Raw genomic sequence first — 25,158 nt, 5'->3', positions numbered from 1 at the left:
AAAAGTGAATAAAGATTAGTCTCTGTCATCAGTTTATTCCTACAGTTTATGAAATACAGCATGGTACATAAAAGGCCCTACAGACAGGAGACACAAATTTAGATCCCACTCTGATTGGCTGCATGTTACTGGCTATGTTACTTTGTGCCCCTGTGTTTAAAATGAGTACTTGGGGAACTTCCCTGGTGGCGCAGAGGTTAAGAATCCGCCTGCCAATGCAGGGGACACGGGTTCGAGCCCCGGTCTGGGAAGATCCCACATGCCGTGGAGCATCTAAGCCTGGGCACCACAACTACTGAGCCTGCACTCTAGACCCCGTGAGCCACAACTGCAGAGCCCACATGTCACAACTACTGAAGCCCGGGCTCCTAGAGCCCGTGCTCCACAACAAGAGAAGCCACCGCAATGAGAAGCCCGCACACCACAACAAAGAGTAGCCTCCACTCGCCGCAACTAGAGAGCTCCCGCGCGCAGCAACGAAGACCCAATGCAGCCAAAAATAAATAAATAAATAAGTAAAATTTAAATAAATAAATAAAAGAAAATGAGTACTTGGATGTGCAGGTGTGTCAATGAATCTTAGCTGAAGCTTTACTTTCTTTAACTACTGGATTTAGAACAAATAGAAATTTTAAAACTGAGAGTCAAAAATTGATTATTGAAAGAGATTTCTATTCTTAAGTACAAATAGAATATCATAGGCAAAGAATTCACTTGTTTGAAGGAACTTAGAATCAACACCTAGGCACTCAGTTTCAGAAAGGAGAAAGTGTCTTTAGCACGCTGCCTAGTCTACTAGGCGTGAGTTCATATATGTTAGTGTGGTTTTAAGGAGAAGCCATGTGCTTTGAATATTTATAGAATTCAAAGCACTTTCCATAGACATCATCTTTTTTTTTTCCTTAGATCGATAAAAGCCCAGAAGGACAGTTCACTCAGCTAATGACATTGCCCAAAACCTTACAGCAGCAAATAAATCATATTATGGACCCTCCTGGAAAAAACAGAGATGTGGAAGAAACTTTATTACAAGTGGCTCATGACCCCGACTGTGGAGACGTGGTGCGTCTAGGTACGTGCATGAATCTGACGGGGAGGAAGTGTTGGCCGGAGGGGGTCGGGGGGAGCAAACTTTGCTTGTGGCTGAGACAGGTTCTCTCTTCTTTCTTGCCTAGTGAGACAGAGAGAGAGATTTCCTCTCAGAATAAGAAAGCACTAACAGTCTGGGGGTTTTCCCAACCCAAATTCTTGTTTGTTTGAAGTAGGGTGCTGAAAGTCCTTCTATTTTCAGATCCCTGGGTCCTAAATCACTGACAGAGAGGGAAACAATGATTCTTTTGGTCCCAAGGGCATAACTTTTAGAAGTTATTTCAAAGACATGTGTTTGTTCTTCATGGGGGTCTGAGGAGGATGGAGACTGGTGACATTTTTAATGCTTTTATAACATCAAGAACACCACTCTCCTCGGCCGACGCCCCCTCCATGTGGCTCCTGTGCGCACAGTAGGTCTGCTCCAACACGGCCCCTGTTCCTCACGTCATCCCCAATGTGGGCCAAAAATCTGAGCCTGATCTTCAGAGACTTGCTGCCTTTTGAGGTGGTATAGGTAATCTACAAGGTCAGTCAGTAAGTAAGGAAATCATGAAATTGAAAATGATGCCCTCCCTCAGATGAGCACACCATTTACCGTTGAGTAGGTGTTTGCTGAGCTTCCCCAGGGAGCAGCCCGGCCGCCTGGCAGGATGCGAGTCACCGTGACGGTGTCGCGTGAAGAGACCTGCCCGGCGGGCAGAGCGGAGCATGTGCCTAGGGCGCCGGGTACCTCTTCTGAAGATACATGTGGAGGCGTGTCTTTTCTGGTCGTGGTGTGAGTTCTTCTGCCTTTCTGAGGGCCTGAAGGATTGTCCCGCTGTCCTCACCGAGGAGTCCTCTGAGTGATTTCAGAATAAGTTTTCCTCCTAGGCAGAAACGTTTGGTGTTTTTTTTCCCCAATCTTTTCACATCTTGGAATTGAGAACCAGCAGACTTAAGCAGATTTTAAAGTGAAAAAAATGACCTTCGAGCGTCACCTAACCCACTGGTTGTAAGATGAGGCATCCCAGGCCCAGAGTGGGGCGGTCATTTGCTTGTGTTCACACAGCTGGTCAGCGACACAGCTGGTCGTTGACACAGCTGGCAGCTCCAGTCTCCTGGACCTCGATCCTGATACTCTTCTCACTGTCACTCTGACACCAGAGATAGATTTGCTGGTTTTATTGGATAGCTGGAAAGAATATTTAGTTTCAAGTTTTAAAAGTGTTAGGATGACTCACATCTGGCTTTTTTGGCATCGTTATTGTTTTTTTCTCACAGGGCTCTCAGCAATCGTGAGACCTTCCAGTATGAGACAGAGCACCAAAGGCATTTTCACTGCTGGTAAGAATTGTTAAAAATCCACACTTAACGTACCTGCTGGATTGAGCAGCCTCAGTGCTCCTGGTTAAAATGTAAAGCTTTATCTGTATCCTGCAAGTACTTGTGAAATGCTGAATTTTGATGGTCATAACCTAGGACACAGCAGTAATGTATAGACAGGCAGACAGTGCTGTAATCCGGAGTCTGAGGTGCTGCTGGGAGGATTTGCTGCCACTCTGCGTTTTCCCACTTACTCCTTATGTGCAGGTTTCCCCTTGCGTTTTTATATCTATAGGAGTTACACATGATATTGTTGCAAAAACAGCAGTACCTTGCCCTCCCCCCGCCCAATGTTCCTCTCCAGAGACAACCACTGCTGACTCTCCTGGTGGGTTATTTTTGTTTTCACTGCTGTTTCTCTGGATAATGAGCTTATATTGCTGCTTCTCTCCTTTTAATTTTAGGCATCATCTGAGGACTTCTCACTCTAGCAGATTAGAATTCAACTGCCCCCTCCCATCGCACGTACACACACACACACACACACACACACACACACACACACACACACACACACACACACACACACACACACACACACATCCCTCTGTGTTCCAAATATGGTTGTGCCGTAGCTTTAGCGAAGCCAATCTTGAATTTCCATTGTCTGACTGTATTACTGTGATTCATAGCTGAGCCACGTGATACACTTTTCCTTGCCTGCACAGCTTTCTTTTCCCACAGAGGCTGTCGTCACCTGTCTCATGTGAGGAACCCTGTTTCCTGTATCTGGTGTCTGATTTTTGTGGCGCACAGCCTCATTTTGGTGAAGCACACCATCCGGGAACTTCGTGGGAAAGGGTGCAGGGGAGGCAGATTTGGAGCCCATGTGTGGCCAAGTGTATCTTTAGTCCACCCTCATGCCTGACTGAGGCATAGGCTGGAGATGATTAGAAATAGTTGTCCTTTAGAATTTTGATACCGTTGCTCCGATTATCTTCTCACTTCTAGGATTGCTGTCGAAGTCCAAAGCCGTTCTGATTCTTAATCCTTTGTGTATGTTCTTTCTGGAAGCCTTTTAGGCCTTCTTTTAACCCCAGGGCTCTGAAGTTTCTCAGTGGTGTGTTTCGACGTGAGTCTGATTTTATCTGTTACACTGAATACTCATTGCCCTTCAGTTTGGAAACTCAGAGTATAAGAATATAGGAAAAATTTATTGTATCTGTTCTTCCCATCTGTTTTCTCTCTTCTCTTTCTGGAACTCCTTTTATTCAAACATTGGACCTCCTAGACTGGTCCTTTGGTTTTCTTTCTTTCGTATCCTTTTTTTGATCTCTTTGTCCTTTTGCTTTGCTTTCTCCACTTTAGTTTCCATTGAGTTGTTTTATTTTTGTTATTTTAATTTCTAGGAGCTCTTTTCCTTTTTTGTTCTCTGAATATTCCTTTTTTTTTTTTTAATTTAAAACATCCTGTTCTTGTGTTATGGGCTTAAACATTTGAACATATCTTTGGATATTGCCAAGTTGCCAAAGTGGTTTATCATTTTATCATCCCACTAGGAGTAAACGAAAGTTCTTGTTTCTCCCCATTCTTTCCAACGCTTGGTATTGTCTGGTGGTGGACTTTTCCAGTTCAGTCTCTCTTTATGCAGCTGTCTACTGAGCATCCCTTCTGTGCTCGCCACGCAGGATACAGGATGAACCCTGTACCATCCTGCCTTCAGGGGCTTCATCATCTAGAAGGGGAGACAGACACATAAATAGAAGTTTGCAGCGCTAGGGATAAATGGCATAGAGGGAACCTGAAGAAGGGAGTGGTCTTTCAGCCTGGTTCTGATGCCTGGGTTGAGATTGCCAGGGAGCTGCACGATCACACCTCTTAACGCCTCGCTCCGGCTGCCTGGGGATACAGCCAAGTGTTGCCCTCCTGAATCTTTGGAAAGATTCAGCCCGTCAACAAAGGTTTAGTAGCACGTGTGCCAGATCTACTCAGCTGAAGATTGTCCTACCACTCAGGGGTGCATAGCTTTGCATTTCCAATTAAGATATTTATTTAATCTGTTCTCTTGCTGATTGATCCTGGCAAGGCTGAAGATGAGGTGCTTTTGTTTGCTTGGGTGGCTCAGGCTATTAATCGGTGTTCTGCACGATTGCAGCTCCCTTACCATAATCCTCCTTGGGTGAGGCTGGATGCTTTGGCTTTTTTAATTTTTGGCTTCCTGTACTATAAGCAACTACTAGATTTATTGATTTTTTTTTTAGTTGTGATAATGGTGGTGTTATGGGGTTAAAAAATCTTTTTCTTGTAGAAATACATACTAAAATATTTACAGATGAAATGACAGGATGTCTAAGAATTGTTTCAAAAGAAAACATGTTGGAGGGAAGTGGGTAAGGGGGGATGACTCAAGATTGGCTGTGAGTCGATACATTGTTGACGCTGGTGAAGATACATGGGAACATATTATGCTGTTCTTTTATAAGCTTGAATTCATCTCTAATAAAAGGTTTTTAAAAATCCACCCTCATCATCTCTTTTTTTTTTTTTTAATCTATTTTTGGCTGCGTTGGGTCTTCGTTGCTGCATGTGGGCTTTCTCTAGTTGCGGCGAGCAGGGGCTACTCTTCCGTTGCGGTGCGCGGGCTTCTCAATGTGGTGGCTTCTCCTTTTGCGGAGCACGGGCTCTAGGTGTGCGGGCTTCAGTAGTTGTGGCACGCAGGCTCAGTAGTTGTGGTGCATGGGCTTAGTTGCTCCGCAACATGTGGGATCTTCCTGGACCAGGGCTCAAACCCATGTCCCCTGCATTGGCAGGCGGATTCTTAACCACTGCGCCACCAGGGAAGTTCCATCCACCCTCATCATCTCTTGACACGTCAACGTGAAATGGATCTTTGGTCCTCTTTCCTCTTGTTCTTCCTGGTTGCCAGCAGAGGGCAGTGGGTATCATCTCATGGAACCCTCAGCCCAGATTTCCTTGTGGCGGAGGAGTGCCCAGTGCTGCCTCCTCTGAGTGCTCACTGCCTTTCTCCCTTCCCCTCTAAAGATGCCTCATTGGATTGTGGAACCAGAGTGACAGAATGTCTGCAGCCTGCTCTCAGGTTGCAGGAATTGTGGAAGGTGATACGCATTCCTTCAGATTCGCTGGGTTTGCTTACCCTGTGCTCTGGCTTCTCTGGTTTATGGTGGTTGAGGGCTATGATGAAGGTGGCCCAGGCCAAGGGCAGGGGTTTGTGAGCCTCAGAGATTAGGGTTCGAACTCCAGCTTAACTACTGTGACTTGGGTAAGTTACCTAATTTTTCTTAGTTTTAATTTCATAGGGATAATTATGCTTGCCTCACTGGGTTGTGAAAATTATATCTTAAGACATGTAAGAGCACCAGCGCTGTGCCTGGTCTTTCCTCTCTGGTATCATTACCTAAAAGCTTCCTGACGTCTCTTTAGAACATGCCTCCTTGCATTTTCCTATTCAACGAGCAGTAGCCCCGTCACTAGGTCTCCAGCTGGAGTAAACTAGCAACCGTAGGCCCTGAGTGGCTGGTTTACTCTTTCTCTGTCCTCTGACTTCACAGCAAGCTTCAGAACCTCTCTCCTCCTGTGCGCTGCTCCTTAGAAGTCCTCTGGATGTGGTCATAATTGCTGTTGTTGTGCCTGGCTTGTGCTGGGTGCATCTTCCTGAAATCTCCCAAGTTCTGCCTCTGGTCAGGTTTTCAGCCAGCTGATGTATCTATCACCTGCAGGGTGAGAAAACCCCAGGTTATTTGGTTGCACTTTTCCTCCTTTGTAGCCCTTATCATTCCTCCCCTCTGCAACCAGCCACTCGTAGTGGGGGTAAAAAGGAGGGGTCTCCTTAGCTAGTGAATAACTTTTATATTCAAATATTGTTAAATTCAGAGAGAGCGAAGCTAAGATTGTGATAAGAAGGCCTTGGCTCAAGGTCGTAGTTCATGTCTTTGCTCTGTAACCTTGGTATGTTAACAGCCCTTCTTCCTTGAAGTGGAGGGGATACTAATACCCAACTCGTGTCATGTTGTGAGAGTGTCCAGTATGTACCCAGTACCTAGTAGGTGCTTTATAAACTTGAGTGAGTCTAGATCTAAGTATCAGTCTCTTCCTGGAAGAGACGGAAGCCAGGCTCTGTGTCAGCCCGAAGGGTTGCCCTTTCTAATGAACTGTGCTGGGTGACACGGCAGGTGTCCTCATGTGGTCTGACGCTCTGTCTGTGTTAGTTTCCCGAAATTCCCCTACCATCAGGTATACCCATGTTCCAAGGTGAGTACAGAACTACTTCCAAAACCAAACACTGTTTTCCCTTTAGCCTGGGAGTTGGTTATTGGGAAGATAATACTGACTGCTTCGACTGTGCTGTTAATGGAGCAGCCCGGTTTTTATCAGGGTCTCGGGGCAGCAGCTGCAGCCAGGCAGCTCGGGAGAGCAGGAGACCATTCAGCCTCCTGGTCCTTGCCTGCGCCGCCCTGCAGGGCAGCAGCACACGGCGTCACGGCTCAGCCCGGCCAAGCAAGCATCATGTTCGGATCAGCCACAGCTGTTTATGTGTCTAACCTGAATGAGTAGAGAGGAGTGGAACTATTTGCATCTTTGGGGGACGGCGGGGGGGGAGCTTGGGGAGAAATGGGTCAGGGGCTTAGCAGTTAGACTGAGAAGCAAGCAGGAGCCAGACAGGGGAAGGCCTGTAAAAGCCTGAAGGGGAATCCAGAGTTTCACTGAGGGGAGAGGGAAGCCGCTGAAGGATTGTCGCAGACTGCTCTAGCGAGAGGATGGAGAGCAGCTTGGAGGGAGATGATGCATTTGCTTGGGAAACTGATCAGCTATGGCTGCAGCCCGCCAGGCGAGGAGGCCTGGCCGCCCTGACTCAGGGTTTTGCAGGAGAGGCAGAGGAGAGATGCAGGCAGTACTTTGAAGGCGCATCCCCAGGTCTTGGTGATGGGAGGGATTCGGGCAGTGAAGCAGAGAGGAGCCAGAGAAGCTCCCAGGTTTCTGGCTTGGGGAGCAGAGATGGAGGTGCCCTTCCTGGAGGTGAGGGAACGTGGGGGAGGATGACAAGTTTAATCTTTGAAATCTTGCTTTATTTTTCCCCACTTGACTTTCTGGTCAATCAGAATTAACTTTGGGGTCAAATACCTATTTACCTTTGTAGCTTCAAAAGATTCAACTTTAACAAAACAGGTTTAGTCTTCTTTCTAAAAAGATTCCGGCATGCCTCGGTTGGTCCTTACCAGCCCTTTCTTGAAAGTGATAGAATGGATCATTGATTATCCTCTCCTTCTCATCTCTTATAACTGAAACATTTTATCCCCATTTTTTGGTACCTACATGTTTCAATAAGAAGAACACATGATAATAAAGATTTTTCTGGTGATGTATTTATCATTTAAACCTGAAAGTTTTAAAAGTAAAACTGCCTCAGAAGAGATTTTCTTTGTAGATGTAGCTAAGTGTGGTTGGAAATTAATTCAAAGAATGTTTGGGGCTTGCTGATTTTCTCTCCTAAAAATCTGAAATATAGGATTATGGGAAGGTAGAGACCTCTCACAACCTGGTCTCATCTCTGCCTCACATTGTTTCCTGGAGAATTTTGTCTGTCACTGGACCTATCAGTTTAAGGTCACACAGGGAATTCATAGTCTTACATATGTAGTGATTTTGCTGTAGGTAACATGAAACATGCTAGAAATCAACAGAAGAAAAACCTTAGGTGCCGTATATTAGAGTAGATTTCCATTTGCTTCCAAAACAAAATCCTGACTTTGGATACTAATCAGTGTTCATAACGACCAGCTTTAGGTAAATAAGGATCTGCCTAAACAGGATGTCACTGAGGAGATGTTTGCACCTTTATCCACTGGGGAAGGAGCAAAGTCAACAATGATGGTTCTTAGAGTACAGTTTCTCTCTTAGCAGGCTGTCTTCCTTCAAGATGCATTCTAAATGCAGACTTCCTAAATCACCATCCTCTTCTTTAGAAAGGAAGCAGAAACCGAACAAAAGCTCAGTGTCAGCCAAGTAGAAGTCTGTGGATTATAAACTCTGTGAGGGCAGAGACCAGGACTGTTGTTCATACCGGTGCCCCCAGCAACTAGCTCCATGTCCCGTATGTGTTGGTGCCCGAGAAATGCCTGTTCAGTGTATTTCAGTGACTGAATAAATGGAAGATTCTGAATCTTCTGGTAGTAGGGAAAGTCTCCATATATACAGAAAAGTACACAAATCATAAATTTGGTGAATTTTCACAAAGTGAACAGGCTCGTGAACCCAGTGCCCAGATGAAGGACTAGAATAGGGCCAGTTCCCCCAGAACCCCACTGTGCCCCCATCCAGTCACTGCTCCTCTGAGGGTACCTACTGTCCTGACCTCTAATGCCACGCTTCTGTTTTGCCCATTTTTGAACTTTGTGTAAATACGTACTTTCTCATGTCTTTCACTCCTTGTAACAGCAGTGAGATTCCTCGTGGTGTTGGGAGTGGTCCCTTTATTCTCATTGCAACTCATCCATCGTCTGACTAGAGCACGGTTCATCCATTCTACTGTTGATGATTTCCCGGGTTGTTTCCAGTTTGGGGCTATTTCAAAGAGTCCTGCTCTGCATGTTTTGGTACCTGTCTTCGAGTGAGCATAGGTATGCATTTCTGTTAGGTTTTTAGTTACGGGTGGAATTACTGTATCATAAAGTGTGTGAATGTCCAGCTGTGGTAGATACTACCTAACAAGTGTCTAGGTTACACTCCAAGCAGCAGAGTTCCTGCTGCAGTACCTCCGTGACCAGTGCTTGATAGTAGGTCTTTTTCTTTTTAGGCTCTCTCATAGGTGAGTAGACGTATCATATTGGAGTTTTAACTTACACTTACTTTCCTGATGACCAATAAAGTTGAGCATTTGTTCACATGCTTACATGGATATCCTCTTTTGTGAAGTGCCTATTCTACTTTTGCTCATTTTTCTTTTGAATTGTCTGCCTTTTTTTTTTTTTTTTACACTGAAATCTCTGTATAGTGTGGATACGGGTGCTTCGTTGGACAAGTGGAATGCAAAAGTCCCCCACTCTGGGGCTTGTCGTCTCACTCTCTTAATGGTGTCTTTTGATGAAAAGTTCTTAATCTTATTTAGTCCAGTTTATCAGTTTTGTCCTGTAAGGTTAGCAGCTTTTTGTGTCCTGTTTAGGAAATATTGCCTACTCCAAGTTCGTGAAGTTTAGTCCTCCACCTTTGTTGCAACTAGAATATTAAGGCAGGATCCTTCCTTCTAATCTCTTGGTTCTTAACCTTTTGAAAATCCTGGCTCCCAGTGAGACTCTGACTAAAACTCTGGGACCTCTGCACAGACGTGCACACGTGCGCACACTCAGCAAACCTCCCTGCAGCTTCAGGAAGTTCTCAGACTGAGGCCTGTCTGTGGGCCCCTCGTTGGAGAACCCGTAACCTAGTCCAGCCTGTCAGCTTGCAGATGAGGAAGTCGATGCCCAGAGACGGGGAGTCTCCCTGTCCCCAGCGGGGACTAACATCCCGCTCTCCTGACTCCCATTCCAGTGCCCTCCCCAGATCAGTCCCCTGCTGCAGCCATCCTGAGAATATGTCTATGGCAAAGCTGTCGAAGGGAGAGACTTTTTAATTAAGGGAGGTTTCTATCCACTAGCAGCAAAAAATGGCTCCACGATGCCGCTCGTGGACTGTGGTGTATTTACCTTAAACGTTAAGCTCCCCGGAGTCTGTGAGGAAGGTTTGTGAAGCTGAGCTGGGACTCATTACGGTCGATGCCTCTTCCTCTCGCCGTGACTCAGTGCCCTGGGGTTGCCGCGTTGAGCCTTACTGTGTGCAGCTACCTTGGTATCTTGATCGGTTCTGCCTGGAATTTTAAAAAGCACCTTACGTAATAAGATTCCAGTCCCAGTGCTCAAGTGGGTGAGGTTTACCAGAGTGGTTGCTCCAGGGAGAAAATTAAAAGGGGTGGAGGCAGGAAAAGGAGCTCTGAGTTTCTTGACGAGTCTTGGTTTGCAGGAGTCAGTCAGTGGACAAGCGAGGCCACAGCTTCTAGAAGCATTCACTAATGACTTTATCGGTACCCTGCCTTTTTACCTGCCGCTGCCTGCAGTGGCCTTGTAAAAGGTCCTAAGTGCATGAGGCGGCCTACAGGTAACATGATCAGGTATTTTTGAGAGCGCTTACGTGCCAGTGCTCAGAGCCTCCGGAACCGGTCCTGTTATACCTCGTGAGCGGTGCCCACACTACATGTCACACCTGCAGCGCAGACCACGGTCTGGATCCCAGGGTGAAAAAGACTGTTCGGATCTGTGGGCCACACCCTGAAACACAGACTGAATGATTTCATCCTCAACACAAAGGAGGTCAAGCCCGTAACACCATCTGCAAATAGGATCCTGTGAGATCTGACAGACAGCAGCACCCCGCTTAGTCCATGCCGTCGGACTTCTTTCCCGTAAACCCCCCGAGAGCCTCTCCTCTGGTTTCATCAGGCACTTGTGACTCAGTAGATGGGGTGCTGGAAGGGCAGGTGTCTGAACAAGGTGCATCTGTTCTGTCACTGTTGGTGTTTACTGAGCACCTGCTGTGTGCCGGGTGCTGCACTAGGTGATGGGGAACCTGGGATGAATAGGACAAGGTCCCTGTCCTCAAGGAGCTCCCAGGGTAGGCGGAGGGACAGGAGAGCACTGTGCAGTGTGGTGAGTGCTGAGCTGGGCGTCAGCACAGGTGCCGTGGGACCAGGAGGAACAGTGTCTGAATTGGCTGGGGAGCCCGGTGCCCGGTGCTTCCAGAGGAAAAATCTGAACGGGATCTCGGCGTCTACCAGGCAGGGCGTGATGGGAACGCCCTTCGCCGCGGGCAGACCGGCGTCACATGCAGGGACGTGGCAGCAGTGTGCTGGGGGTGGTTGGGAGGCATCGGGGGCTAGAAAGGGGGTCAAGGACGCTCACTTACATACGGCGTCTTGTCTTTGCCTTCCTTTCTCCTCCTTTTTCAAAGAGCTGCTAAATTCAAAGGTTGCAGCATGCTCCTATCTGAAAGGACTCCCTTACCGCAGAAGCTTGGGTGCCTTTGGCATCCGTATCACTGCTTCAGCAGATGCGGAAATCAGTCTTTTCCCTCCCGTTGATCACGATGGCCGCCAGGGTCTCCTGGACCCCCAGTCAGCCCATCGCTGTTCTACTGCAAGGATGAGTCTGATCCGAATACCACAGGACCTCCACTGAGCATCCACTCAGTAAGCCTCAGTGTTCTTACTCGCTCTTCTTTTCTCTTTTAGGCCTGAAGAAATCAGTGATGTATAGTTCTCTAAAACTGCATAAAATGTGGAAAGGATGGCTGAGAAAAACATCCTGATTTTGCTTGCTTTTATCTGCGTTATGTGTAGCTGAATAAAATGATCCTTTTTGACAGAACAGCGTCTGTTACTCTGAGCTATTCGGTTGAATTTGAAGACCTCTTGGTGTGCATGACACTGTACTGGATTTTGGAAATGTGTGCGTCAGACATTGATCCGGGGGAGCCGACACCTTTGAGGACTCAGCGTGAGAAGAGGCCTCTTTACACCGCAGCATCTGGGCCCTGCTCTCCCGAGAGCTTCGGCTGTGGTCTGTTTGCCACACGAGGGTCGGAGGTCTAGGAGGTGGTGCCTGCGCTGCGGACTGGCAGCCCCTTGCTAGGGCAGGAGGTTTGGCTCTGTCTGCCTCGGCTCCGTCCGCTCACTCGGTTTCCTGCAGGGAGAGCTCCAGTCAGCATCTTCCTGGATCTGGGTGTTTAACATTCTCCTTGCTCTCCGTGAGGGTGTGTGGCGGTGACTCAAGTGAGGAACCTGCGACAGAGCGGTGCAACAGGAGTGTTCGGGGGGCAGGAAGTGACAAAGCGCTCGTCAGCTCAAACAGCTGGGAAGCCAGAGGTTGGTGGGCTTCAGAGTTGGTGTGATTCAGGGGGTTAACAGACCAATTTCCCTCCTTTCTCCATCCTTTGCCACGTTGACATCACACTAAGGCCAGCTCTCCTCTTAACTCTGAGACCCCTGACAACAGCCTCAAGGGCTGTGTGCACCCCCGTCTGTATCTGGGGAGACAGAGGGAGTTCCTTTCAGAAGCCCTCTTGGAAAAGCAAGGGAACTCCAGCAGTTCCCAGCAAGCCTCTGTCTGGATTCCTGGGCCCTCATGGGTAACTTGCCCATCCCTGCACCAGGAATGGCCAGGGGAAACCAGGCCAAGGAGCTTGGACCTGAGCCTGCCTCCCCTCCAGCTCATGGGCTGCAGGAGGAGCCGACAGACGGATGGAAATGGGGGTATGGGGGGGAGGCAGCATCTGTTCCCTCGCCCGGCGCATCGTCTCTTCAGTTCAAGCTCAGGCTTTGTCTTTCTTTTCTCAGATTGTCTCTACCTCACCCTGTTTCCATTGCCCAGTGCTCTAGTGCAGACCCTTAGGTTCTTTTGAAAATTTGAACAATAGTTTTCTACCAATTTTTTCTACCTTTGGGTTCAGCTCATTCCAACCCAAAAGAGCTCAGGCTTCAGATATGACCAAACTGGGTTGAATCTTCACTCCACTACTGACTAGCTGTGTGACTTTGGGCAAGTTATTTAGTGTCTCTGAACAGTTTTACCATCTCTGAAAAGGGAATAACACTACAGACCTCCTTGGGCTGTAGTGAAGGTCCTGCAAGCCAAGTGTCCTATGTACTAGGACACTGCCTGGTAGCATTCAGTAAATGTCACTTCTGTCATTACTTTCTATTATTGTTTTTGTTACTGTTTTCTTCTGCAAGTGTTTTCGTTTTGTTGGGTCAGGTTCTTCCTCAAGAAGCTAAAATGATTCCCCACTGCTTATGGGATAAAATAAGTATTTCTCATCAGCCTTGGTCAGTTCGGGCTGCCATAACAGATACCACACATTGGTTGGCTTATAAACAGCAGAAATTGATATTTCACAGTTCTGGGGCCTGGAAGTCTGAGACCCGGGTTGCTGATATAGCCGGTTTCTGGTGAGAGCTTCTTCCTAGTTGCAGAGGCCTGTTTTCCCAGTGTCTCCTCTCACAGTGGAGCCAGCAGACCAAAAGCAAGGTCTCATGTTTCTTCTTATAAGGATACTAATCCCATTCATGAGGGTTCCACCCTCATGACCATGTTACCTGCCAAAGGCCCCACCTCTGAGCATCATCACATTGGGGGTGGGGGCGGTGAGAGAATTCTGAGGGGACACAAACATTCAATCCATAACAAGCCTATTCAAGACCTGTAAGCTGCAAAATTGGTTCAAGATGGTGGAGTAGAAGAACGTGTGCTCACTCCCTCTCGCGAGAGCACCAGAATCACAACTAACTGCTGAACAGTCATCTACAGGAAGACACTGGAACTCACCAAAAAAGATACCCCACATCCAAAGACAAAGGAGAACCACAGTGAGATGGTAGGAGGGGCGCAATCACAATAAAATCAAATCCCATAACCGCTGGGTGGTGACTCACAAACTGGAGAACACTTATACCACAGAAGTCCACCCACTGGAGTGAAGGTTCTGATCCCCACATCAGGCTTCCCAACCTGGGGGTCCGGCAACGGGAGGAGGAATTCCTAGAGAATCAGACTTTGAAGGCTAGCGGGATTTGATTGCAGGACTTCGACAGGACTGGGGGAAACAGAGACTCGCCTCTTGGAGGGCACACACAAAGTAGTGTGCGCATCGGGACCCAGGGGAAGGAGCAGTGACACCATAGGAGTCCGAACCAACCTACCAGCTAGTGTTGGAGGGTCTCCTACAGAGGCAAGGGGTGGCTGTGTCTCACCGTGGGGACAAGGACACTGGCAGCAGAAGCTCTGGGAAGTACTCCTTGGCATGAGCCCTCCCGGACTCGAGTCTGCCATTAGCCCCACCAAAGAGCCTGTAGCCTCCAGTGCTGAGTCACCTCAGGCCAAACAACCAACAGGGAGGGAATGCAGCCCCACCCATCAGCAGACAAGTGGATTAAAGTTTTACTGAGCCCTGGCCACCACCAGTCCCTCCCATCAGGAAGCTTGCACAAGCCTCTTAGATAGCCTCATCCACCAGAGGGCAGACCACAAAAGCAAGAAGAACTAGAATCCTGCAGCCTGTGAATGAAAACCACATTCACAGAGAGACAGACAGAATGAAAAGGCGGAGGACTATGTACCAGATGAAGGAACAAGATAAAACCCCAGAAAAACAACTAAATGAAGTGGAGATAGGAAAACTTCCAGAAAAAGAATTCAGAATAATGATAGTGAAGATGATCCAGGACCTCGGAAAAAGAATGGAGGCAAAGATCGAGAAGATGCAAGAAATGTTTAACAAAGACCTGGAAGAATTACCGAACAAACACCTAGAAGAATTAAAGAACAAACAAACAGAGATAAACAATAGAATAACTGAAATGAAAAATACCCTAGAAGGGATCAATAGCAGAATAACTGAGGCAGAAGAACGGATAAGTGACTTGGAAGACAGAATGGTGGAATTCACTGCCATGGAACAGTATAAAGAAAAAAGAACGAAAAGAAATGAAGACAGCCTAAGAGACCTCGGGGACAGCATTGAACGCACCAACATTCTCATTATTGGGGTCCCAGAAGGAGAAGAGAGAGAGAAAGGACCTGAGAAAATATTTGAAGAGCTTATAGTCGAAAACTTCCCTAACATGGGAAAGGAAATAGCCACCCAAGTCCAGGAAATGCAGAGAGTCCCAGGCAGGATAAACCCAAGGAGAAACACACCAAGACACATAGTAATCAAACTGACAAAGAAAAATTATTAAAAGTAACAAGGGAAAAATGACAGATAACATGCATGGGAACTCCCATAAGGTTAACAGCTGATTTCTCAGCAGAAACTCTACAAGCCAGAAGGGAGTGGCATGATATATTTAAAGTGATGAAAGGGAAGAACTTACAACCAAGATTACTCTACCCGGCAAGGATCTCATTCAGATTCGACAGAAAAATCAAAAGCTTTACAGATAAGCAAAAGCTAAGAGAATTCAGCACCACCAAACCAGCTCTACAACAAATGCTAAAGGAACCTCTCTAAGTGGGAAACACAAGAGAAGAAAAGGACCTACACAAACAAACTCAAAACAATTAGAAAATGGTAATAAGAACATACATATCAATAATTACCTTAAACGTGAATGGATTAAATGCTCCAACTAAAAGACACAGGCTCACTGAATGGATACAAAGACAAGACCCATATATATGCTGTCTACTAGAGACCCACTTCACACCGAGGGATACATACAGACTGAAAGTGAGGGGATGGAAAAAGATATTCCATGAAAATGGAAATCAAAAGAAAGCTGGAGTAGCAATACTCCTGTCAGATAAAATAGATGTTAAAATAAACAATGTTACAAAAGACAAGGAAGGACACTACATAATTATCAAGGGATCGATCCAAGAAGAAGATATAACAATTATAAATATATATGCACCCAACATAGGAGCACCTCAATACATAAGGCAACTGCTAACAGCTATAAAGTAGGAAATCGACAGTGACACAATAATAGTGGGGGACTTTAACACCTCACTTACACCAATGGACAGGTCATCCAGACAGAAAATAAATAAGGAAACACAAGCTTTAAATGACACAATAGACCAGATGGATTTAATTGATATTTATAGGACATTCCGTCCAAAAACAGCAGATTACACTTCTCAAGTGCACACGGAACATTCTCCAGGAAGATCACATCTTGGGTCACAAATCAAGCCTCAGTAAATTTAAGGAAGTTGAAATCATATCAGGCATCTTTTCTGACCACAATGCTATGAGATTAGAAATAAATTACAGGGGAAAAAAATGTAAAAAACACAAATACATGGAGGCTAAACAATACGCTACTAAATAACCAAGAGATCACTGAAGAAATCTAAGAGGAAATCAAAAAATACCTCAAGACAAATGACAACGAAAACATGATGATCCAAAACCTGTGGGATGCAGCAAAAGCAGTTCTAAGAGGGAAGTTTATAGCATTACAGTGCTACCTCAAGAAAAAGAAAAATCTCAAATAAACAATCTAACCTTACACCTAAAGGAACTAGAGAAAGAAGAACAAACAAAACCCAAAGTTAGTAGACGGAAAGAAATCATAAAGATCAGAGCAGAAATAAATGAAATAGAAACAAAGAAAAAAACAGCAAATATCAATAAAACTAAAAGCTGGTTCTTTGAGAAGATATACAAAATTGATAAACCTTTAGCCAGACTCATCAAGAAAAAGAGAGGACTGAAATCAATAAAATTAGAAATGAAAAAGGAGATGTTACAATGGACACCGCAGAAATACAAAGCATCCTAAGATTCTACTACAAGCAATTCTATGCAAATAAAATGGACAACCTGGAAGAAATGGACAAATTCTTAGAAAGGTATAACCTTCCAAGACTGAACCAGGAAGAAATAGAAAATCTGAACAGACCAATCACAAGTAATGAAATTGAAACTGTGATTAAAAATCTTCCAAGAAACAAAAGTCCAGGACCAGATGGCTTCACAGGTGAATTCCATCAAACATTTAGAGAAGGGCTAACTAACACCCATCCTTCTCAAACTCGTCCAACAAATTGCAGAGGAAGGAACACTCCCAAACTCATTCTACAAGGCCACCATCACCCTGATACCAAAACCAGACAAAGATACTACGAAAAAAGAAAATTGGTGTACAGACCAATATTACTGATGAATATCGATGCAAAAATCCTCAACAAAATACTAGCAAACAGAATCCAACAACACATTAAAAGGGTCATACACCATGATCAAGTGGGATTTATCCCAGGGATGCAAGGATTCTTCAATATACGCAAATTAATAAGTGTGATACACCATATTAACAAACTGAAGAATAAAAACCATATGATCATCCCAATAGATGCGGAAAAAGCTTTTGAGAAAATTCAACACCCATTTATGATAAAAACTCTCCAGAAAGTGAGCATAGAGGGAACCTACCTCAACATAATAAAGGCCATGTATGACAAACCCACAGCAAACATCATTCTCAATGGTGAAAAACTGAAAGCATTTCCTCTAAGATCAGGAACAAGAGAAGGATGTCCACTCTCATCACTCTTATTCAACATAGTTTTGGAAGTCCTAGCCACGGCAATCAGAGAAGAAAAAGAAATAAAAGGAATACAAATTGGAAAAGAAGAAGTAAAACTGTCACTGTTTGCAGATGACATGATACTATACATACAGAATCCTAAAGATGCCACCAGAAAACTACTAGAGCTAATCAGTGAATTTGGTAAAATTGCAGGGTACAAAATTAATGCACAGAAATGTCTTGCATTCCTAGGGACTTCCCTCGTGGCGCGGTGGTTAAGAATCCGCCTGCCATTGCAGGGGACATGGGTTCGATCCCTGGTCTGGGAAGATCCCACATGCCACGGAGCAACCAAGCCCATGTGCCACAACTACTGAGCCTGCGCTCTAGAGCCCGTGAGCCACAACTACTGAGCCCACGTGCCTAGAGCCTGTGCTCTGCAACAAGAGAAGCCACCGCAATGAGAAGCACGTGCACCACAACAAAGAGTAGCCCCCGCTCGCCACAACTAGAGAAAGACTGTGCACAGCAACGAAGACCCAACACAGCCAAAACTAAATAAATAAATGTATTTAAAATAAATAAATAAATTAAATAAATCTCTTGCATTCCTATACACTAACAATGAAAGATCAGAAAGAGAAATTAAGGAAACAATCCCATTCACCATTGCAACAAAAAGAATAAAATATCCAGGAATAAACCTACCTAAGGAGGTAAAAGACCTGTACTCAGAAAACTGTAAGACACTTATGAAAGAAATCAAAGATGGCACAAACAGATGGAGAGATATACCATGTTCTTGGATTGGAAGAATCAATATTGTGAAAATGACTATACTCCCCAAAGCAATCTACAGATTCAATGCAATCCCTATCAAATTACCAATGGCATTTTTTACAGAACTAGAACAAAAAATCTTAAAATTTGTATGGAGACACAAAAGACCCCGAATAGCCAAAGCAGTCTTGAGGAAAAAAAATGAAGCTGGAGGAATCAGACTCCCTGACTTCAGACTACACTACAAAGCTACAGTAATCAAGACAATATGGTACTGGCACAAAAACAGAAATATAGATCAATGGAACAGGATAGAAAGCCCAGAGATAAACCCACACACACCTATGGTCAACTAATCTATGACAAAGGAGGCAAGGATATACAATGGAGAAAAGACGGTGTGTTCAATAAGTGGTGCTGGGAAAACTGGACAAATACATGTAAAAGAATGAAATTAGAACACTCCCTAACACCATACACAAAAAGAAACTCAAAATGGATTAAAGACCTAAATGTAAGACCAGACACTATAAAACTCTTAGAGGAAAGCATAGGAAGAGCCCTGTTTGACATAAATCACACCAAGATCTTTTTTGACCCACCTCCTAGAGTAATGGAAATAAAACCAAAAATAAACAAATGGGACCTAATGAAACTTAAAAGCTTTTGCACAGCAAAGGAAACTATAAACAAGACAAAAAGACAACCCTCAGAATGGGAGAAAATATTTGCAAATGAATCAACAGACAAAGGATTAATCTCCAAAATATATAAACAGCTCATGCAACTCAATATTTTAAAAAAACAACCCAATTAAAAAGTGGTCAGACGACCTAAATAGACATTTCTCCAAAGAAGACATACAGATGGCCAAGAGGCGCATGAAAACTGCTCAACATCACTAATTATTAGAGAAATGCAAATCAAAACTACGAGGTATCACCTCACACCAGTTAGGATGGCCATCATCAGAAAATCTACAAAGAACAAATGCCGGAGAGGGTGTGGAGAAAAGGGAACCCTCTTGCACTGTTGGTGGGAATGTAAATTGATACAGCCACTATGGAGAACAGTATGGAGCTTCCTTAAAAAACTAAAAATAAAATTACTATATGACCCAGCAATCCCACTACTGGGCATATACCCAGAGAATACCATAAGTCAAAAAGACACATGCACCCCAATGTTCATTGCAGCACTATTTACAATAGCCAGGTCATGGAAGCAAGCTAAATACCCATCAACAGACGAATGGATGAAGAAGATGTGGTACATATATACAGTGGAATATTACCAGCCATAAAAAGGAATGAAATTGGGTCATTTGTAGAGACGTGGCTGGACCTAGAGACTGTCATACAGAGTGAAGTAAGTCAGAAATAGAAAAACAAATATCGTATATTAACGCATATATGTGGAATCTAGAAAAATGATACAGATGAACTGGTTCACAAGGCAGTAATAGAGGTACAGATGTATAGAACAAACGTACGGACACTAAGGGGGGAAAGCAGGGGTGGGGGCCTGGGGGGGTGGGATGAATTGGGAGCTTGGGATTGACATATATACAGTAATATGTATAAAACAGATAACTAATAAGAACCTCCTGTATTAAAAAATAATAAAATAAAAAAATTTTTAAAAGCCCTATAAGCTGGCTTTATTTTAACTTTAACTTGTCCCCCCTGTATCTAATATAGCCTTTTATGTCCCCAACTAGTTTAGACAGTAAATACTCAGAAGAGCACAGAATATCAAGGTCATTTTCCAGTGTGGGAATACCTGAGGCCCCAAGAGAGAAAATGACAGCTGAGGGTCAGAATGCACATGAGCATCGTGGCTGAGGCTTGACGCAGGCCTGCAGACTCCCTGGTCTGGTGCCTTTTCCTACACACCCCATAGCTTTCATAATTGATGAATGCTTGAGTCTTTGTGTTCCACTTCTCCTAGATGTATTCTTATCTTCCTTTTTTCTCAATGCATTTTGAAGTATAGATATCTAAGTTGGGAGTCATCAAACAGGTATATAAGGATGAGGGCTGAGACTTCCTCTGAGGAAAAAGGAATTCTATGGCAGGAAGTAGCTCTTCTCGAACTCCAGAAGACCCAAAAAATAAATGTACTTGAGAGTCAGACTTCCTTCCAGCCATGTTCTTGGGCAAGTTATTTAACCTTTCTGCGCTTCAGTTTCTGTGCTGTGAGGTAGGTACACTCATACCTCTCTGGCAGGGCTGGTATTAGAATTAAATGAGGAAACATATGTTCAGCACCTAGCATGGTTCTTGGCACATGATAATAGTTCATGTTTCTACAAGTCACTCTACTATTCAATTCAGATAGTGAGTTTGGATAGCTAGGGATAGCCTGCATATATCCGTCAGGAAAAGAGAAACAGTCCTGGGTATATCAAACAGAGGGGATTTTATCAAGGGAATTAGTTACAAAAGAGAGAAGGAGGAAGGGATGACTCCCAAGGATCAGCAAGCGGGTAACATCCCAGGGCTGCAATCTCCAAGCTGACCTGCTTGCTGTGAACCAGAGATGCTGCCTGTGGTGGTTTCAAAATATGTTTGCAAATTCTTTGGCCGTCTTCCCATCAGTAGGTGGACTCTTAATTCTCCTTCCCTGAATATGGGCTGGCCTCAGTGACTTGTTTCTAACAGATAGAATGCAGCGGATGAGATACCCTGACTTACAAGATGAGGTCCTAAAATGTGGCACACCTTCCCCTTGCCTCTCAGGACACTCGCTCTTAGAGCCCAGCCGCCATGTTGTGAGGAAGCCCAGGCCACACGGAGAGGACGTATAACTGCTCTGGCCAACAGCACCAGCTGCCAGACAAGTGAGTGTGTGACCGCGACCAAGCGTGAGACCCCAAGCCGGGACCACCAGTCAAACTCCCAGAACTCTGAGGGGGAATCACAAAATGATTATTGTTAAAAGTTACTAAGTTTGGGAGAGGCTTGTTATGCAGCATTAGATAATTGGCCCAATGCCCCTGCCACTGCGGGAGCTGCTAAAGCGGTCCCACCACTGCCCAGAGGCCACAGGGGACCACGAATGTTGGAGGCAAACCCGGGAACTTCGCTCTTCCCTCACCCTCCAACCTCCTGCCACCGTCTCCAACTGGCAAAACCTGATAGAAAGTCACCAGGTAAGAAAGCCTGAGAAAGGTAGTTTACATTCCAGAGTGGAGTGCAAAGAATAGGCGTGTGTCTGGGTCCTACCAGATAAAAACTGCCACATCCACTCCAGTGACAGGGCATCCGTGCACACCATTTAATCCATATGTGACCTTCCCACGGTAACAGCAGCACCCCCAGCTCCACCGACACCAGGCACTATCCTTGGTACAAAAGAAAATGCTCTTGCTTTCTGGCGGAAAAGAACATTATATCCGTCTCTGGGTGATGCTGATTCCTCTCTCAATCACAGTGTCACCTGACTGTCATGTAACCTAGAAACTAACCTGTGAAGTTCACCACCGCTTCTTACAGAAAATAATAGAGGAGAATAAAGGGGGTTAAAAATACATACGAGCCGGTCAGTGAGTGTGTGTACTACACATTATCAAGCAAGGAAGAAAACACACCCACCTCATTTTCCTGAACTGGTCAGGGTGTCACAGCAGACACGTCCAGCATCTTTCATCACCCGTTCCGTGTTTCTACTGTCCTTCTGGGGTGACCCAATCTTCCTTCCTGCAGGACCTGCATCCTTAGTGGTCCTGTCTTTATTGGGTCGTTCTAGTCTTTTATTAACTTTCACTGTTGAACATGGTTCCAAGTTTTGTATGTTGAGTAGTGAGAATTTGATAATGCTTACTGTGCTAAGGACTGTTTCTTGCATTAACTCATTTACCCTCACGGCAACCCTATAAGGTCGGTACTATTACTATCCTACAAATGAGGAAACTGAGGTTCAGAGAGGTTAAATAATTTACCCAAAGTCACACAGCTAGTTAAGCGGTAGAGCCAAGATCCACACACACGTTTGAATAGTCTGAATCCAGTCTCAGTGCCCGTAACCACTGTGCTTATCCACAGCTGGGCACACAGAAAGTACACGGTCAACGGTAGCTGTTATCATTCATGTTGCTTCCATTTGACTAATACTTGACTTTTGGGGAAGCTTTTACTCTCTGCCCTATAAAAATGACTAGTTGACTAAATAAAGCCTAAATAAAGAAATCTCCCTGATATCTGGCTAGAATTCCTTGAAACACTCTTTGAGAATTCACAACTGTCTAATGCAAAGCCTGATTCCCAAAGCAGCGTCCCCTAGAATTGAGTCATGGCTTCCGGTCATAACATGTCTCTTTCTCAGCCGGGCAACCTCAGAAAACGTTTGGGACTTGGTGACCCAAGACTCATAAGCAAATCCCAGGTGAGCTCTGCCCCAGACCAGCCGGGAGACATTGGGCCTACCTGAGGGAGGCAATGGCTGAGCTTGCTCATGTGGTTGCAGGAGGAGCGGTCTTTGGGGGATGGGAGAAAAAATGGCAAGGGTACAAGTACAAGGCAGTGTGGCACTGGAGGGCTGCCTCTGCACACTGCGTGTGCCCACACGATCCCCAGGCGAGCGTCGGGAGAGCCGCGTGCTGAGAGGCCTTCTGTACTCTGTCACGTGAGCAGAACTCCTTACAAGTAAGAGGTAGTCCTGTCGTTCCTAAGGTGTCTCCATGGCCACAGTCCTGGGTTGCGGCTCCAGCTGAATCTTGGATTCCTGCTCCACTGAGGTACTGTGTGGCCCTGTGTCTCCCCTCTGAGCCCTGCCCTCCAGGACCCCCGGAGCTGGTGGTCCCCTAACTACCAGAACACCCTCAGTGAACAGAAAGAAGCAGGAGTGTGAATCTGATCAGACTCACTGTATCTGACTAAGAGAAGATGCTTTTCGACCCAGGCACTCTGTCTGGTCCTGACCAAAAAGTTCCCGAGCTCATCTAACCCAGGAAAATGCCCACTGCCAACCTGTGCTGAGGAGCAAGTGGGTCCAGTGGCACAGGTACCAGTGAGTGTGCAAGTCCTTTAAATTAATGGAGGATGGAATGGAACAGGGAAATGACCCAACATTTACCAAAGGCCTGTGAACACCTGGGGTCATACATAAACCGCTTCCTTTAATCCTTACCCTGCTTCAACAGCATCCATGTGATTCCTGTTTTTTTTTTTTACAACCAAGGAAACTCAGGGTTAAAGAGGTTCCATAGCGGGCCCACCACCCCACAGCTAGTACGTGGCAAGGCTGGGGTTTGCATTCGGGTCTGTCCGACTCAGAAGTCCACTTACTGTTCAGCATCACACCCCACTTTGGGCCTTGCCTGCAAGAGGTGGGTAATTCTCTCCAAGTTCATCCAGATGATCTCTCCTGTGATTATTTTCAGGCATCACTAGCCATGGGACTAAAGTCGTCTGGTTTAGTTTCTCCTACACTATTTCTATTTCTTCTGAGACCAAGTGGAATGATAAAAACATTCCTTCCTAGAATGAGCTCCTTCTGGAGAGACGATGCATGAAATGTCAGAGTCGCTGGGGAGCCTAGAGACCGTTTACCCTCCCTCACTGTCCAGGTGGGATGAGGAGGTCCCAGACAGGTTGCAGCTTCCAAGGCCACATGTATTGGTTGACAGCCTGGGCTAAAACCTGCAGCTTTTACATCCCACTTAATCCCCCTTTCACTTCAGCCTGCTCTTCTACCCACCCAGCAGGTAGGTCAATTATAACAGCACCTGGGGTTCCAGTAGCTTTTAGGAGATCAAGAAGAACAAAATCTCTAGGCTCATATTCTTTTCAAAAATTACAGGACACCCCACCTAAATGTAACTCCTAACTCTAACTTGAGTTTCATTATCCTCAACCCCTTCCTATATGACTGACCAACTATAATGTTTGGGCTACAGATAAAAGAAAGTCTTTCCCTGGAATTCCAGGTTACCATGGGTTACATGGAAGTATTATACATCAGGGACTGTAGCAGGTGGAAAAGCAGGAAAAGGCTAAAGGCTCTCAAGAGAATTGAATTCAACTGATAGTAATTCAATGTTGCTTAGCGATGTGGGGCTGGGGGGAGATGGAATCCCGCCCTCCGTGAGATTAGCAAGTAGGGAGGACAGAGTTCATCCTCATATCATAATACAAGATGAGAAGGGATCAATGCCATGAAGAGAAGTTCATGAATTAATTGACTTAGTACTTAACAAATGTTTAATAAATGCTAACTACATGTCAACCCAACTCTAAGGATCTTACAATGCAGAAAAGTAGTCAGGTCAGTAAATTGTGAATTATGTTTGTCTGATAAATGCTGAATTATAGGGGTCACTATAGGCTGCTATGAAGATACATAAAAGTAAAGGCAAGTATTGTTCGAGTCCTCCCAGTGTGTCAGGCGCTATTCTCAGCATTCTCTCTGTGTTTATTCATTTAATCCTCCCCACAGCCTTATGTAATAGGGACTCTTATTATCCCCTATTTTATGCCTGAGGAAATGGAGGCCCGGGGAAGCTATACCCTGCACACTGTTTCACAGCTCGTAGATGACAGCCAGGATTCAAAACTGGGGCGTCGGGTTCCAGAGCCCTCCCTTTTAGCCTCTTAGCTAAACCATCTTCCCATCACTTAGTGATCGCCTAGTCTGAAGGAAGGAGCAAGTGATGCCCAGCGTATTACTTTAAGAACAAGTACGATTTACCCAGAAGAGGAGGAACAGTATCGCACACATGGGGATAAAAGCCCTGAGTGAAGTCATCACCATGCATTTTGGGAACCAAAATTAGCTCAAGAGCAATAAAATGTCAGGCTGATTCCGTACAGAAGTGAGGCTGGAGAGATGACTGAAGCCAGATCATGAAAGGTCTTACAAGGCCTGTTAGTGTATTAATCATTATCCCCAGAGCAATGAAGAGC

General features: G+C 45.3%; 1 protein-coding gene and 1 long non-coding RNA gene across 8 annotated transcripts in view; one reads left to right on the top strand and one right to left on the bottom strand.

Moving 5' to 3' along the window:
* The window catches only part of LOC309639020 (phosphatidate cytidylyltransferase, mitochondrial), a 264,790-nt gene that overhangs the window by 37,197 nt on the left and 202,435 nt on the right, over window positions 1-25,158 (top strand). For 6 of the 7 annotated variants that reach the window (XM_082415725.1, XM_082415727.1, XM_082415720.1 and 3 more), the window contains 2 exons: window positions 907-1,072; window positions 2,353-2,415. In XM_082415725.1, coding sequence (XP_082271851.1) covers window positions 907-1,072; window positions 2,353-2,415 — 229 coding nt within the window. Of the gene's footprint in view, window positions 1-906; window positions 1,073-2,352; window positions 2,416-11,668; window positions 11,805-25,158 lie in introns of those variants that run through there. The other variant, XM_082415731.1, reaches the window with a different exon arrangement.
* On the bottom strand, window positions 4,925-11,662 carry LOC309639056. The gene is made up of 2 exons (XR_014251434.1): window positions 10,092-11,662; window positions 4,925-6,125 (listed from the first exon to the last, which is right to left on the bottom strand). It is a non-coding gene; the product is annotated as an uncharacterized lncRNA (long non-coding RNA).

The sequence above is a fragment of the Balaenoptera physalus genome (genome assembly GCF_965194825.1).
Source record: "Balaenoptera physalus genome assembly, chromosome: 11".
In the NCBI taxonomy this organism is placed as follows: domain Eukaryota; kingdom Metazoa; phylum Chordata; class Mammalia; order Artiodactyla; family Balaenopteridae; genus Balaenoptera; species Balaenoptera physalus.
The sequence above is the reverse complement of the archived record's forward strand: the minus strand, read 5'-3'. Positions and strand labels throughout refer to the sequence as shown.